The following is a 17,426-nucleotide window of genomic DNA, read 5'->3' on the forward strand; positions in this document are numbered from 1 at the left end:
GTTTTGCGCGTGAGTACCGTCATCGAGATTGGTTTTCTCGTGCTGAGCCGCAAGGTTCAAACCCTCTATTTCGTGTACATCGCGTGCGCGGGCGAGAGGTTATTGCTGCTGCTGGTGGTGTGTCGTGAAAGATCGGGCCGCAACAACAGATCGGATCTCATCACGAGGTTCGGTCTTCATCACCCACCCGCGCGTGCTTTGCATTTGGTACGGCGGAAACTTCTTGCGTTCATGGAACTCACGATGGACACGAGTCCAAAAGTTTGTTGCTCGACGCTGACCTTGGGGTCTTGCCCAATGTCCCTCCAACACTCAAAAAGGAGCTTGTCCTCGGTGGCCGTGTATGCCTTCGTCCGCTTGCTCTTGCGCTTCGGCTTCACCCCGGCGGCTTGGTTGGCGAGCCCGTCCTCGAACAAAGGCTCCCCGTCGATGTCCAACTCATCCTCTTCCTCGAGACCGTAGTCCTTCGGAAACTCGTGGTCGAGCGGGAAGCCATCCAAGTCCAGGCCGACCTGATCTTGCATGAAGTCGTCCTGCATGCCAGCTTGATCATAGGCCAATGGCGTGAATGACCCTCGGTCGTCCTGGTTTTGGGTCTCCTCGGGATCGTAGCCAGCCGCGGCGGCACCGCCAGTGGCCGCCGTATCACTTTCGAAGATGATGCTCTGCATGAAACGGTTGGTCGTCTCGTCGTCGCCGGTCGCTGGCATTCTGTCTAACAGCTTGCGGGCGCCGGGGAGCATGTCGGCGATCTCCCGCGCGAATTTCCTCGCGCCCTCCGGATGATGATCCACCGGCCACCGGCATGGCGTTGAGGTCGATGGGCGCGAGCGCGGGCGTGGAAGGCGCCACCATGCTCACCTCTGGCGAGCATTCCCCAGAGAGTCGGGAGGCTTGCGGGTAGACGTGGAAGCCGGGAATCGGGTAAGTCGTCGACGTGTGGGGCTACTCTGGCGGCACCATCCGAGGAACACGGACGAGACGGTGCTGGTCGCGGCCACGGCGGCGTTGACGAGCCCATGCTGGCTAGGGTTTAACCCTAGGTAGATCAACGCCTCCCTTGTTGCCGCCACCACACGGGCGACGGTGTCCTCCTGTTGCGCGGCGGTGGCTATGGCGGCGACGGCCGCTGCTTCGTCCCTTCCTCCGCCGCGTGCCTCCGGCCCTTTCTCTTCGCCGACTCCATGGCCAGCTCCTCGGGCGTCAGCTGCTTCTTCTTCTTGGGCGCGGCGGCTGTCTTGCGTGGGGCGCGGGGCTTGCCTTTGCCGGAGGGGACGAACGTGATGCCGGACGAGGCGAGGGAGGCGAGGCCGGCGGCGGCATCGAGGTTGTCGTCCATGACAAGCGGCCGGGAGCGCGCGCGAGCGGAAGGGTTTTTGGGAAGTGGAGGGAAATGGTGGAGGCTTTGCTACTCACTGGCGGCCCAGAAGTAGTTGGCCCACGGCGCGCGTCCGTCTTGTGTCGACACAAATGAAACTTAAAATTGGCCGGGAATAGGTTGGAAGGCGGACGAAAAACAGACGCGCGTCCGTTTAAATCGGTGCATTGAGCCGATTTGTCTGTCCGCCGTGATTCAAAGAAACACGTGAGGACAAAATGGGTCGCCGCTTTGGATTGCTGCTCATACTCTCTCCGTAGCGCTTTTGACACTAGAGTACGATATTTTGACAGGCAGTAGATACGTGACCAGTTTCGGAGCACATTTCCTTTGCTGACTGTCCACTGTTTTTTTGGATGGTCAGATTTCCAAGTGACCAAGTCCAAAGAAGACTGATCCCGTTCATACTAGTGCAAGAACCGAGCTGTCTTTACTGAAGTGACAAGTCATGGTAGCAGGTACTCGTAGGCTCGTAGTAGCCTTTTTGCTTGGCACGGTGCCGGAGTAAAGACATACTGTACTGTATTAGTAGGCGCCCCTGCCATGCAGAAGCAGGCTGCCTCCTATGTTCTTCTTCCTTCCATAAGAAGGAGCTCCTATCCATCCATCCACACCAGCGACTCAAACTCAAATCTGTGACGCCCCGAAGGAACCTTGATGAGCGCCCTAGGCTCGACGGAGATGCGCGCAGCTCGAGGGGCGGCACGACCAGCGAGCGGACCCTCTGGCGCAGCGTCGGCTCGCGGAGCTCGGCGAGGCGGCGGCCGTGCGGGTGCTGCAGAGGATCGGGCGGTCCAGGCAGCCGGTGCAGAATCTGTCCGCCTACATCCAGTGGATGATGAAGCACGAGTCAGAGGAGCGCGCCGCCGCCGGCGGCTCCGTGCCGTCACAGCGAGGAGGTGCGAACACTGCCTCTCTCTCTCTCTCTCTCTCTCTCTCTCTCTCTCTCTCTCTCTCTCTTCCTCTGCTTGTGTGTTGGATGGTTGATTTTTATTTGCTTAATCAAGAACTGGGTTAGTACGAGTAGGACTACCGGTGCAAGGCATTGCGATTTTCTTCTTCTTTCAAGAACCGGTCGCTCGGTTTCGGGAGTCGAACGATCGATTTGGATAGAACTAGAAATAGCTTGATTTGGCTGAGAGGAGTAAGGAGTAAGCAGAAGCAGAAGGAGACGAGGAAATGGGAGAAGGAAGAGAAGGCCGTGGATGAACTGTGTCTCTTTTTCACTATATACTACTAGTACTAGTACATTTGTTTTAGTTTTGTACTAACTGGAGCAGTAGTTCTCACTACGGGGATTCGGGGAAGGTTTTGAGTTTTTTGTTTGGCAAAAGAAAGACTAGTGAAGATGGAGTAGGGAATCCATTCGTCATCCGGCAGAAGATAGGCCCGGCTGTAGAGATCCTCTGCAGTACTGTACGGTGCTGTAGTGTGGATGCCATGTGGGGCAGCACCATACAGTACTGCAGAGGATCCTAAGGTGTGCTCTTGGAACATTAGGTTAGCGGGGTGTGGCTGTGGCTGTGGCGGCGGGGTTAGGGGAGCCGGCGGCGCCGAGCTCTTGGCAGTTGTGAGGACGAGGAAGCAGGGAGGGGGTGCAGAGAAGCAGTTGGTGAGTACAGCGCAGAAGAGGGAGGGCCGGGTGAGATTCCGTTTGTATTAGCGTCGCGTGGTAGCGCGCGTCTCCTTCATCTTTTACTTGAGCTGTAACCGAGGCTTCCAGTTCAGTTCAAGCATGATGTTCCTTCTTGTTCCTCTTTGTCTGTCAAGCCCTACAGAAAGTTACGTGATTTCGGAGCATGATGTTCCTCTTTGATCCGTGTGTGTGGTGTGGCTATTTATTAAGAGAGTACCAGTATACACCTCACATTATGCCAATTTACACTTCTCCCCGAACGTCACATTCAAGTTAATTTTCTTTCTTTCTAATCGTCTGAATTCATGATCAAGCAGGTGATGCTGTATTGGGGACGGTGAATCATCACATTCACATTTCCTTGGGTCTCCCAACCCATGCCACGATCAATGCCGGGAGCCCTGCCCGATCGACGCATTACAGTTTGCAGCTGCCAGGAAGCTCTGGCCATGGCCTTGCGTCTGGGCCGCAGCATCAGGCGGGGATCGAGAGCCCGGCCCGGCATGCCATTGCTTCACCTACAAGAACGGTGTCCTCCCCAAGCCCCGTGAGGAACATCGTAAAATCTCTGCATCAGTTGGCACTAGGAGGCCTACCGAGAAACGTAGGGGCTGAACTCGATACACAGCCGACACCGGCGCGCATGATGCAAGCAGACCTTTCTCTTGTCAATGCAAACACATCAAAGGCAACAGCGAACCTGCACATGACCACGATGGCGCTTGGGGAGCTAGAGTTCAACGAGGTTTTCTTGATATATGTGTACCTTGGCCGGTAAATCTCGTTTAGTCCTTCCTGCTTCCAGCTTTTGCAAATTATGTTCTGGGTGAGTGTTATATTTTTGCTAACCTGTCCTGCCTTTCTTTTATAGCAACAAGATAGAAGATGTGTGTGAGTTACGAGAAGATTATATTAGGTCACTGCCTTCACTTTCAATGAAAGATTTTGAACCAGAAATTTGGCACAGATTTGGTCACAAGTTTGTAGCCGAATCAGATAGAAGGAGGGTTGTACTATATTTGAACTTGCTCTTGTTCATTACTATCTGTTATATTTGCTCATGGCTGCAGCCAACATATAATATTTTTTAGTAGCTTATGATTTCTCAGGTTTCAAGTTCATAATCTGGAACATAGACATTTGTAGGATTTTCTTCCCATGATGTTCCACATATTTAATTTTGTCAAATACTAGTATTGTTTGGTTAATTTACTTGATACCCAAGAATAGGATCACTAACTACTGCTAGTACCAAGCTGTCATCTCTATATGAAGAACTGATATTAGGATCACAAGTTTTCACTTTGCACTACTGCACCAGGTATTTTCTTCCCAAGTTTCGACAAAAGTACATTTTGCTTACCAAATATATCTATGTTTCATGAAAACACAATTTTATGAAATTTCTAGGGAAGAAAAATAAATCAACAGTATAATTATAACCCTTGTCACAGCTTGAATAATGTTCCTATCTGCAAGCTATTATGCATGTCCCGCAACTTGCTGTAGATTCAACTAGTAGTATATGTATACCCCAGTGTTGATTACTATCTGAATGTGAAATTTGTCGTCCCTGTTCAGATAAGTCAAGTATATTTGCTGCCTACCCCAACTTGTTTGGGACTAAAGGCTTTGTTGTTGTTGTATGTTTTTTGTTTTCAGTATAGTACGTGCACTTGTCTTATGGAATTGTTGTTCAACTGATACTTGCAGAACCTTGACTGGGGGGATTCAAGTAAGGCAAGAGTGTATCATTGCTGTTTGGAGATAGCAGATGGCTCCGTAGTTACCATCTTTAAGGTTTAAAAGTTCCCTAGTCTTCCTGTCGTGGAAATTTTTATATTTACTCTTTCCTCTGATATTTTCATATCTCCTAGTGGAATATTTCATTGGTGCCCTGTTAAACATCATCATGTCACGCATCATGTCACGATGACTTGTGTCACGTAGCTTCGGCAGGAGGTAGTTAGGAGATAGTTTAGATTCTCTCTAAACCGCATGTACTTATCTCTATCTCTTATCTCTTCCTTGTCCTCAAGATGTAATCTCTCCAAACTACTTGTATGCATATCCAGGGATAAGCCCCTGTCTATATAACACGCAGGCGCGACCCCGATCAGGGTACGACGCTTCACGCCTTTCGCACATGGTATACAGAGCCCCTTTTCGTCATCACGTCTAGTTCGCTAGGGTTTTCCTACCACCAAAGCTCGCCGCCATGTCCTCCTCTGCCGCAGCCAACTCCAACCTCTCCGGTCAAGTTACCGAGAGGCTATCCCGCACCAACTATGTTCTCTGGCGCACCCAGATAACCCCGCAGATCAGAGGAGCCGGCTTCTTCGGATACGTGGATGGAACCACACCGGAGCCGGCCAAGCACGTCGTCACCAAGGACAAGGATGGGAAAGAAGAGACGATTCCCAATCCCCTCCACTCGGTTTGGATCCGAGAAGATCAATAGGTATTGGGCTATCAGTTGAACAATCTGACAAAGAAGTACTAGTGCAGGTCACATCCATCGATCATGCACATGAGCTCTGGGCGGCACTAGCAGGGATGTTTTCCTCGCAGTCGCTGTCTAGGGTAAACAACATCCGCATCGCGCTCTCTCATGCTCAGAAGGGAACGCAGTCCGTGGCGACGTACTTCGCATATATGCGGTCGCTCGCGGACGAACTTGCTGCTGCGGGCAAGCCTCTTCAAGACGGCGAGCTAGTCTCCTACATCCGCGCCGGCCTCGACATGGAGTACCTGCCCCTCGTCTCCGCCCTCGACGCGCGCACACAGCCGGTCACCATCGACGAGCTCTTCTCCCAGATGAGCAACTTCGACCAGCGTGTTGTGCTCTTCCAGGGGAACGGCGGCTTCAAGTCGTCGGCCAATGCTGCCACTCGCGGCCGTGGTGGTGGCGGCGGCGGCGGATCACGCTACCGCGGCCCACCGCGGAAGGGAAAAACCAGCAACGGCGGCAACTTCAACAGCAACCCCCGCGGCCCCGGCAACAACAACGGCAGTGGGCGGCCCTCCTACACCAACTCCAAGGGCCGTCGCAACTCCCCCAAGTCACGCCCTGACACCATTCGGTGTCAAATCTGTTGAAAACCGGGGCACTCAGCAAAGGATTGCTGGTATCGCTTCGAAGAGGATGAAGACTCCTCCCAAGATGAGAAAGTTGCTGGCGGGGCAGAGGCCTCGTATGGGGTCGACACCAACTGGTATGTTGACAGTGGTGCTACAAACCACATCACCGGCGAGTTAGAGAAGGTCACCATGAGGGAGAAATACCGTGGCCCGGAGCAAGTCCACGCCGCAAATGGAGAAGGTATGAGAATTAGTCATATTGGTCACTCAATTATTAAAACCCCTCACCGAAAAATCCATCTTAGAAAAATATTGCATGTCCCTAGAGCTTCCATGAATCTCCTTTCAGTTCATCGCATTGCCATTGATAACCATGTCTTTCTTGAGTTTCACCCCTATTTCTTTTTGATTCGAGATCAGGTCACGAAGAAAATCCTCTATCGAGGTAGATGCGTTCGAGGGCTATATCCGTTGATTCCCGAGCTTAGGAGATTCAATAAAACAACATGTGTTGTCACCAAGTTATCTTCAACCCGGTGGCATGATCGTCTAGGGCATGCATCTTTTTCTTTAGTAGAACGAGTGCTTAGGAAAAATAAGCTCCCATATGTTGGAGAGCGTAATGTTGAAACAGTTTGTGATTCTTGCCAAAGAGCTAAAAGTCATCAGTTGCCATATCCTGTTTCTATGAGTGTTTCTACTAAACCATTGCAACTTATTTTCTCTGATGTTTGGGGTCGTGCCCCCTTTTCTGTGGGTAGACACACTTATTACGTAAGTTTTATTGATGACTATAGTAAATTCTCTTGAATCTATCTACTTAAAAAACGATCCGATGTTTTTCCAGTCTTTCAAAATTTCCAAGCACTCGTTGAACGAAAATTCGATAGCAAGATCATTGCTGTCCAATCCGATTGGGGAGGGGAATACGAAAAATTGAATTCCTTCTTCCAAAAACTTGGTATTTCTCACCACGTGTCATGCCCACATGCTCACCAACAGAACGGGTCTGCTGAATGCAAACACCGTCATATCGTAGAGGTTGGTCTCTCTCTTTTAGCCGGCGCATCCATGCCCTTGAAATTCTGGGATGAGGCTTTCCTCACAGCCGTGCACATCATAAACATGTTACCTAGTTGTGTCATTAATAATGAAACGCCTATGGAACGTCTTCTTCATACTAAACCCGACTACACCACTCTTCGCGTGTTTGGGTGTGCCTGTTGGCCAAATTTGCGCCCATACAACAAGCGTAAGCTCATGTTTCGGTCAAAACAGTGTGTCTTCATAGGGTATAGTGCTCAACACAAAGGTGTCAAATGCCTTGATGTCTCTACTGGCCGAGTATATATTTCTCGTGATGTAGTCTTTGATGAAACAAAATTTCCGTTTTCTGATCTACATCCTAATGTCGGCGCTCTTCTACGTCAAGGAATTCTTCTTCTCCCATCTCACCTAACCGGCGCAGACCCACGGGGAAATAATTGTGATGATACAATATTGACTGACCCTCATAACACCAGTTTGGCTGAGCTTTGTTGTGGAACAGGACAAGAAAATGGCGAAGAAACCGTGCAAAACGGTGAAGAAATCACCCTAAACAGGCAGTATTTCATGTGTCCAGCACCAGGGAGCATATCCCTCTCGGGATCGTCACCGCCGCAGACTGCTGCGCAATCTTCTGCGGATCCGTGCCGCCGCAGGAAACCTGCGCCTCGGGTTTAGCGCCAGCAGACAGCAGCGACCGTGCGGGCGCACCAGGCGACAACCGCGCTAGCAGCGGCGGTCCCGCATCCGCCACGCGGGCTTCTCCCGTTCGTCAAGCAGCGGACACCGGGCCGCGCTAATCAGCACCGGCCACTGGGTCGCCCCTGAGTCGGTGGCCCACGGGAGTGGACCGCTACTATGCGCGCCGTTCCACGAGCCACTCCACCGGTCGGCCTGATCCCCTCATCGGCTCGGGATCCAGCGCAGATCCTTGTCGGCCGGTGTCATCACCGCCCCCTAACGAGCCGCTGGCAGGGGCCGGGTCCCGGATCTTCTGCGCCGGGTCACGTGTCCTCTTCATCAGCTGAAGCCGCAGAAGATCCCGGCTTCATCTCCTGTGGACAGATCTGGTGCAGGACCGAGGCGGCTGATGGATCTTCTGTGCATCCTGCGGCTATACCTTCCTCACAAACACGTACACGTCTTCAAAAAGGGGTAATTAAACCTGTCAATTACAAGCATATTACCAAGTTTGGCATGGCATGTACCACGGGTGAACCGACTTCTTTGCAAGAAGCATTTGGTGATTTGAAGTGGAAAAGGGCTATGGAAGAAGAATACATGGCTCTTCAGAAGAACAAAACATGGCATTTGGTTCCCCCAAAGCAAGGTAAAAATTTGATAGATTGCAAATGGGTATTCAGAATCAAGAGAAAATCTGATGGAACAATAGATCGCTATAAAGCTAGACTGGTTGCAAAAGGATTCAAACAAAGGTATGGCATAGGCTATGAAGATACCTTTAGTCCAGTTGTAAAAATTGATACCATTCGTCTTGTTCTGTCTATTGCTGTTTCAAGAGGATGGAGTCTCAGGCAACTAGACGTACAGAACGCGTTCCTCCATGGTGTTCTGGAAGAAGAGGTTTACATGAAACAGCCTCCTGGGTTTGAAAACAGAAAATTTCCCTCTCATGTCTCCAGGCTTGATAAGGCCATTTATGGGTTGAAGCAAGCTCCTAGAGCATGGTATTCCAGGCTCAGTCATAAACTGCAAGCTCTTGGTTTCATTCCTTCTAAGTCTGACACTTCCTTGTTTATATACAATAGGTCAAATACATCTATATTTGTACTTATTTATGTGGATGATATAATTGTTACAAGCTTATCTGATGAGGCAGTGGCAGGACTATTAAAGGATTTGAGTGCTGAGTTTGCTTTGAAGGATCTTGGAGACTTGCATTTTTTCTTAGGGATTGAAGTCAAGAAACATGGTAATGATCTTCATCTCTCTCTCAAGAAAAGTATGCTACTGACCTAGTCAAACGAGTAGGGTTGCAAGGTTGTAAACCATCACCCACTCCCTTATCTAGTTCAGAAAATTTGTCACTTATAGAAGGAGATCCCTTGAATCAAGAGGACAGTACAAACTACAGAAGTCTGGTAGGTGCACTTCAATATTTGACGCTTACAAGACCAGATATTTCATTTGCTGTTAATAAAGTATGCCAGTTTCTTCATGCTCCTACAACAGTTCATTGGACTGCAGCCAAACGCATAGTCAGATATATCAAAAATACTCTGAACACTGGTCTTACTTTCAGCAAATCTCCATCAACTCTGGTTAGTGCTTTTTCTGACTCTGACTGGGCAGGATGTCTGGATGATAGACGGTCTACAGGTGGATTTGCAATCTTCTTTGGACCAAATCTTATATCTTGGTGTGCCAAGAAACAAGCTACAGTATCCAGGTCAAGTACAGAAGCAGAGTATAAAGCCTTAGCAAATGCAACGGCATAAATTATATGGGTTCAGTCTTTACTCAGAGAGCTTGGCATAAGACGAATCCCAGCACCATGCTTGTGGTGTGATAATCTTGGTGCTACATATCTCTCTGCAAATCCAGTTTTCCATGCCAGAACAAAACATATTGAGATTGATTTCCATTTTGTCAGAGAACATGTTGCTAACAAACAATTGGAAATCCGGTTTGTTCATTCCAGAGATCAGCTTGCAGATGGGTTTACCAAGGCATTACCTACACTGAGCTTTGAAGAGTTCAAACATAATCTCAACTTGTCCAAGTTGTGATTAAGGGAGGGTGTTAAACATCATCATGTCACGCATCATGTCACGATGACTTGTGTCACGTAGCTTCGGCAAGAGGTAGTTAGGAGATAGTTTAGATTCTCTCTAAACCGCATGTACTTATCTCTATCTCTTATCTCTTCCTTGCTCCTCAAGATGTAATCTCTCCAAACTACTTGTATGCATATCCAGGGATAAGCCCCTGTCTATATAACACGCAGGCGCGACCCCGATCAGGGTACGACGCTTCACGCCTTTCGCACATGCCCAACTGCCCATGTACTACACCAAATATACCCAAACTTGCACAGTGTTATATGTACCTGCAAACATTTCCTATTGAATTTCATTGCCGTGATGTATTCTTTAACATGGATATTGCATGCCACTCAGCGATATGTGGAAACTGTGTACTGGCATCCATACTCTTGTTGATTAATTTTATAGCTGAATGTTGAATGGTCATCATTCAGTATTCATCGTAGGCCAAGTTTGAATGTATTTTTTTTCTCTAATGTTGGAATATTATATAGAGAATATCTGTAGTTAGTTAGTTACCTATGATAAAGGCAAGTGCAGCTTGCCTTGAATTGCAGTAGATAAGTCCTGATTGTTGTGACTGTCCAGTGGACACCATCATTACAATGACTTCCTTCATTCTTATTTGTTTTCTACAACTTATAACCTCTTGTTTGATACTGCACATGGCGTACCAGTACATTCATATATTCCAGAACTTCATGTTGTTTTACTGGGTTTCAGGGGCCATATCTTGAAACCTCGAGGAACAAGCTGCAGAAAGTTGTTGGCGATGAAAACATTCTTGTTGTGAAGTTCTCGGATATACCTGGGCAAAGAAACTTTGGCAATAACGTCGGTGCCTACTATAGTGTTTACCATAAGGTTGCTGAAGATGGCATCAGCTTGGGTTTGCGTCGTTACCGTTATCTCAGTAATTTTCCATATCCTGGAATGCAACCTTTACTGGGATATATGCAAATGCCAGACTAAATAACGGATTTTGAAATATTAAGTGCACTAGTATTACACATGCACACTGATGTCAATTGCAGCTTTCTCTAAAAAAGGTCAATTGCAACATCCAAAAACAAAGCATTCCAGAGTAACCTATAAAGTGCCCGTGATGAATGAATCACCATTAAAGTTACTACTACTGCCAAGGAAAACTACAGAAGCACTGTTGCTAAAAATATTGACACATGCTACAGAGTAGGAGACTGAGTTTTAGCTAGAAGTCAGAATATTTAAATCTTGTCTAGACCACCCAGCTAAATCTTATTCTAGTTCAGTCTTTATTTACCATAGAAGAAGAATTATGCTAGGCTGCTACAAGAGATTACATATAGTTTGGTCAAGTAGAAGCTGCTGACCAACCAGCCTTGGCTGTTAATCAGGATGTAGACACCATGCCTAGAAAACATGCTATGATACCAAGGACCAAGAGAAACAAATACAGAGAGATCACATAATACAACACACCCTCTAGCTGGTGGACATCATGGAAATAAATTAAAAGTGTACTTCTTTCTCCTTGGCGAAAGTTTAAATACATGTTGATCGTGGCATGCCAGTTGTACTCTTCTCATAAGAAAATTATGCCTGTCTTTTTTTGTTTCTCAAGTAACGTATTGAACTGTAAATTACGACATAAGTCTTCCAGCACATCCTAGTTATGTAAACCATAGCGCAGTAAAATTGAAGTGAATTCATGAAAAGTTCCTCTGCTCTTAATTTTTCATAAAAAATCCTGTCTTATTTCCAAGGAAAAGATAGTTTTCAGTTGACGGTTCCGGATTTTGCTAGAAGCCACTCGGTTACTTGGATAGAAGTGGACAGTTCGCTAGTTTTACATGTTTTCCATACCAGTGTGAACCATCGGTGCTACTCTTTTATGTAGCTAAGTAGCTACACTGGTTAAGTTGAATTATTTGTCTTGACTTGTCTGCCTGTGTTGCCAGTTCACAAAGACGGGGGCAAGGAGGAGAAACGAAAAGAGGGAACCAAGAAATTTTCTTCCGGTGTTAAATGCTACTTTCTACGCACTGAATCTGGGTGGAACAGAGATGATGGTTATATCCTCTCCAATAAAACAATTGATGAGGCCCGCAAACTTTTTATGCACGTTCACACTGTTCCCACCTTGGCAAAATATTTGGCCAGGTTAAGAATCTTACTACTTCTGTTCAACAGTAGTAACTATTTAATGCATACCTTTAAGGATATATTCTAGGATATGCCCTGTTGTCAGTGTGCTCTTGCTATCTGCCTTAGAGTTTGGACTGCTGACAAAAATAATCAAAAAGATTTGCTCCATTGTTAAAACATGAAATTTTAATCGATTTGACAACAAGTATGATGTTTCTGCAGAAGTTCACAGCCTACTTTTGTTTTTCAATGTAACTGTGCTTGGGGTGTTTCAACATCCTACACAGTCGAAATAAACAATGGATGCCTTTTGCCTTCTTTTGTGGCTGCAATCACTGTCCCTATTTGTGGGTGATATTTATGTGGTTGCTCTCTGACTGAATCATCAGGTTTGCTTTGGTATTGTCCAAAGCTACAACACTACTACTCCCTCCGTTCCTAAATATAAGTCTTTTTAGACATTTCAAATGGACAACAACATACGGATGTATGTAGACATATTTTAGAGTGTATATTCACTCATTTTGCTCCGTATGTAGTCACTTGTTGGAATCTCTAGAAAGACTTATATTTGGGAACGGAGGGAGTAGATGCCAACGACCTATCAAAGGTTAATGTTATAATTAGCGAGGACATACCTTGCAAGGTAAATATCTCTCTTCCTCTCTGATGTTTTGGATTGGTACTTGACTGTACCATTTACATTTAGTGGAATATTTCAGGATAGAAATGGAAACATTGTTTTCAGTCATGGGGAGCCTTTGATCCACACTGATGGGACTGGCCTAATCTCAGAAGATATAGCCAATAAATGCCCGACGAGTGTCGTCAAGGGAAACTTTTCGAGGACACCTGACCTGCAAGTGTGTGATTCTCTTTTTACCCATATCTGCATGATATATTCCAGCATAGTTATTTTTTCCCAGTTATTTTATCTTTTCTTACAGAAATATTTTTTGGGGATGGTTTAACAGAATGATTGGATTTCTTGTCTCAGTTATCATATGTTTTTTAACAGAAATATTGGATCTCTGTGAAGGTTATTATTTTTGCTAATACAGGAAACATTTTAATATTTCTGTGAAGGTTATTATCCTCTACTTGTAAAATCCTGTACTGAACTTGAAGAGTTTGGCAGGGCAATGTCAAGTCAACATTAGTTTCCCCCACTTGAAAAATACCTTGAGGACATTTCAAGTTGCATTAGCAAATGTATCAGTAGGTTGATGATGCCCATGTCATGTTAACGTTAGTTCGGCTATGTAATCCTTGGACTGAAACATATGCCGAGCTTATTTGTTTCTTCTCAAATGCTCTATTATTTAACTAATCAGTCTTGCTCTTTCGCTCCCTCTCTCTAGCCTCTACTTTTGCAGATCCGTATGTTCTACTCCCTCCGTTCCTAAATATTTGTCTTTTTAGAGATGTCAAATGGTTACCACATACGGATGTATATAGACATATTTTAGAGTATAGATTCACTCATTTTGCTCCGTATGTAGTCACTTGTTGAAATCTCTAGAAAGACAAATATTTAGGAACGGAGGGAGTATAATGGACTTGCTGTAAAGGGAACCCTTCTCGTTGATAGAAGGGTACGTATAACTTAATTTAAGTTTTAGTAGGCTTGTTGTTGTTTAGAAAATGGCAGGTTCAATGAACAAATGGTTGTTTGCAATGTTACCTTGATTAGTACCTTTCTTATTTATCATCTCTGTTGATTATACTTTTTGTGCTTTAAATGCTTCTATTTGTACAATCTATGTTATATTTATTTATTGTATTGGCCTGAAATTTGGTTCTATTAATATGACCAAACTTCACAGTAAAGATTATTTATAATTCTCTGTTATATTGTCATCATCATGGATGAGTTGAAGCAAAAAAATTGGGTTCTTTTGCAAGCAAACCATTTTTCTTGACCTTATGGACTGTCAATTTTCTGAACTTTTTCCATGGAAGTGAAAATTTTAAATTGTATTCTTCTAAGTGAAGTCTGTAAATTGTATTCTTCTCTACTGCAGCTTCTTCCTGGAACTATTAAGATACGGCGGTCAATGATCAAAACAGCATCTGATCCAAATCTACAGGACGAGCAGTCCTTTAACTCACTGGAAATAGTTGGTACAAGGTAAGCAACGTAGGCTTGTGCTTAAATCCAGTAAATGCAAACATGCAAACCAATTTGGTTCGAGTAACTGCTGGGAAAGCTCCCATCAAATTGTGGAAACAAGTTCAGTTCCAGGATCATATTGGAATTGCCACCAACCAAACAAGAAATAGAAATCAATAACATGCTATAAATTTAAAGGAACAGGGAAAAGAGGACAGCTTACAAAGCCCACTGTTCACAACAAAAATTTCCTATTTGTTCCAACTAACTTGTTCAAAACCAAATTTGACTTGGAATTTGAGAGGATATTCATAGCCGTCCCCCTCCCCTCCAATCATTTTGATTTGGTTGTCAGACAATAGTTACTAAAAGATATCAATCTGCTACTGGAGGTGTCCTTCTTCGAGCTTATATGCCGAACAAGTGTTCTGTGTTAATGCATGAGTAGGGTTGTTCATGCTTACCCACTGCTTTTGTTCAGGACGAATTGGTTTATATAGCTAATATTCATAAGTCTAATTTCTCTGTAGTGGTAATCCTTGGAAGTTTTTTCCATCGAAGTATGCTTTCATTAATTGTACGGATTTTTCCATGAAAATTTCTACAGCTGTTGGAATCCTTTCCTTTTGGCTAACACTTGAACACTATTCTTTCTCAGCAAATATCCAAAAAGAGCCTTTACATCAAGGTTTTTAATCGCACTGCTTCACTATGGAGGGGTTCCAGCAGATTATTTTTTGGAGCTTGTAAGGAAGGCACTAAAAGATGTTGAGAAAGCTTGTTATAAAGCTAGTGATTCTCTCGAAGGTCAGTTAAAAATATTGTGAATAGATCTTTTGGTCATGTATGGCAGGAGTTGTATTTTTTTAATGTGAAATTTTGGCTTTCCGACTATCGTACCTTGTCATACCTTGTCACACTGAAGCGTTGGCTTGGAGCTTCTGTTAACATGGCCCCTATTTGCAGTTGCATATAACCATGCCAACTTGGATGATTCCATGTCGGCACGAATGATTCTTTCTGGAATTCAACCTGAAGATGATGCATATTTGCAATACCAGCTGGCTTTTATGAGTCGAGAAGAAAGAGAAGGAATCAAATTAGGAAGGATTCCTATTGAGGAGAGTTACTATCTGATGGGCACATCAGACCCTACAGGGACACTAAAGCCCAATGAAGTTTGTGTGATACAGTAAGTTGTAGCTATATTGCCAATATCCACCATGTCGTCCTGATGTTTTTTGATTTTTCCTCCGTCGCAATTTTTGAATCTAAAAATATCTTAGTCACAGTTTTACATGAACAAGACAATGGTTCATCTCAAATTAGTTTTTCATGTTTATTATAGGGGTGGTCTAATGGCTGCTGGGAGCTTGTACTACCAGGATGAACGATAAATTCGCAAAAAAAAGTTAAAATTTCATAAACTTCTGAATTTGTTCACACATGTACATTTTGTCAATTATGCGAGTTTAAAGTTTCGTAAAAAGAAGACAAGTTTCGTGTCCTGAAAAAATAAGCAGTGCTCTAAGAGAAGCAGTTCTAAGCACTTAACTTACTTTGTAATACTGGTTGTAATTTTTTTTCATGAAATTTTACGCGCACACAAATCTTTATCTTTACCTAATATTAAAGGGAGGATTGTTTTTCCACTTTTTTTTTGTTTGTGATGGGATTCAGATTGTTTTTCGTCCGTTGCAAATCCTCTAGCGCGAGATTGCTTTTTGTCTGGTGGTGCCCTGGTGGGAATCGAACACGCAACCGTAAGGTGGTACGCCTGCGCTGCTCGCCAGTACGACAAGCTAACTTTAGTGCAATATTTGTAGCGCGGGACTTAAAGAAAACAGCCGCAGTGGCAAAACATAAAACAGTGAGCAAAAAATTATGCGTGAGTGGGATCAATCATGTGACCTCCAGTAAGTTAACAACATCCCTAGCCACTGTACTTCTTCGATTTTTCTGTAAAAATTGCAGCGGAAGATTTAAACCTTTTTGAGTTTTCAAACTATTTTGAAAAGAAGTGAATTTTTTTGAATACTAAACCACTTTTGAATTTTTGGACAATTTTTTTAAAAAGGATTCATTTCTAAAAAATGAACTAATTTTTAAAAATGCAAACATTTTTTAATATTCTGAACATTATATTGAAAAAAGATAAAACCTTGAGTGGGTAAATTGAGCTAGCTCGTACTTCTGTCTATTACCTCCATCCATCATTATTAAGCCAGGTGCAATGAGTACGTCCGTTATTTTTGGGTCATTCATGAAAAATGTTTGATTTAATCTCCCCAGCAGATTGTTATAGAACACCAGCCAATGCATGCGATGGGTTTTCTTTCCTCCAATTGGTGCATTGTATGCGAGCCCAATTATCGCACGTGGCAGCCAAAATATAATATTTACATGGAAACTGCTTATTCATGCGGTCACTGGCTACAGTTAGATGCATTTAATCTTCGCGTGAGGTTGTTTCTTGGTCGTAGATTTTTGCCCCCCCCCCCTCCCCGAGCCCTTTAAATCCAAATGAGAGGGTTTGTTTACTTATCAAATTAAACAACCGCTTCTTATTTTCTTACACTAAATTTCATCAGTTTATATACATTTGCAAGTTGTATGAAAAACAATAAAGCTTCGGGAATCGATAGAGGGTGAGGAGTGGGTCCTGATTATCCCTGGAGAAACGAACACACAATTATTTTGTTACAGTTGAGAAGGAAGGATTTAACTCACATATCTAAAAAAAGAAAAAATTAACTCCCAATACTTTGGATGCTTTGTACACAAGATTTTCGGTGAACATGAGATAGATGGTATATAACTAAATATATAATTGCAATCCAACAGTGTTTAACTTCGTCGTGTTGTAAGTTCATCGGCTGCACGTTCACAACCTAGATTTAGGGTTAATACAAATGATTATAAGTTCAAATATAGTGGGGAGTTCCCTTAGGGCAATTGAGTGTGTCAGTTAAACTACTTAATGAGTTGATATGTTGTGCTTGCGCATCCAATGTTTCCTAAATTTAAGTACATATCAATTTTCATCCCCGTTGCAACGCACGGGAATATGTGCTAGTGATACAAAATGTACATGCATAGTTTGTTTCAGAATTTTGTACATTCGAACTCCTGTGCAACTTCGGATTACTCTTTTAATGTTGACATACCAACTTGTACCATCTTTCGAACTTTTGTATGTAGGCTTTACTGTAGAACATCAAGTCTTGTTATTGAATACCCTGCAGTTTTGTACTTAAC

General features: G+C 44.4%; 1 protein-coding gene across 1 annotated transcript in view; it reads left to right on the plus strand.

The window, feature by feature from the left end:
* Nucleotides 1–1,951: 1,951 nt before the first annotated feature.
* The window catches only part of LOC123076182 (probable RNA-dependent RNA polymerase 3), a 31,431-nt gene continuing 15,956 nt past the window's right edge, over nt 1,952–17,426 (plus strand). Inside the window, exons 1-11 of the mRNA XM_044498567.1 lie at nt 1,952–2,277; nt 3,332–3,788; nt 3,886–4,021; nt 4,728–4,814; nt 10,652–10,841; nt 11,869–12,070; nt 12,445–12,466; nt 12,778–12,918; nt 14,080–14,186; nt 14,827–14,975; nt 15,135–15,360. Of these exons, the coding sequence (XP_044354502.1) occupies nt 2,214–2,277; nt 3,332–3,788; nt 3,886–4,021; nt 4,728–4,814; nt 10,652–10,841; nt 11,869–12,070; nt 12,445–12,466; nt 12,778–12,918; nt 14,080–14,186; nt 14,827–14,975; nt 15,135–15,360 (1,781 nt within the window). The 5' untranslated portion in view covers nt 1,952–2,213. The remainder of the gene's footprint in view (nt 2,278–3,331; nt 3,789–3,885; nt 4,022–4,727; nt 4,815–10,651; nt 10,842–11,868; nt 12,071–12,444; nt 12,467–12,777; nt 12,919–14,079; nt 14,187–14,826; nt 14,976–15,134; nt 15,361–17,426) is intronic.

Source organism: Triticum aestivum, chromosome 3D (assembly GCF_018294505.1).
Source record: "Triticum aestivum cultivar Chinese Spring chromosome 3D, IWGSC CS RefSeq v2.1, whole genome shotgun sequence".
NCBI lineage: Eukaryota > Viridiplantae > Streptophyta > Magnoliopsida > Poales > Poaceae > Triticum > Triticum aestivum.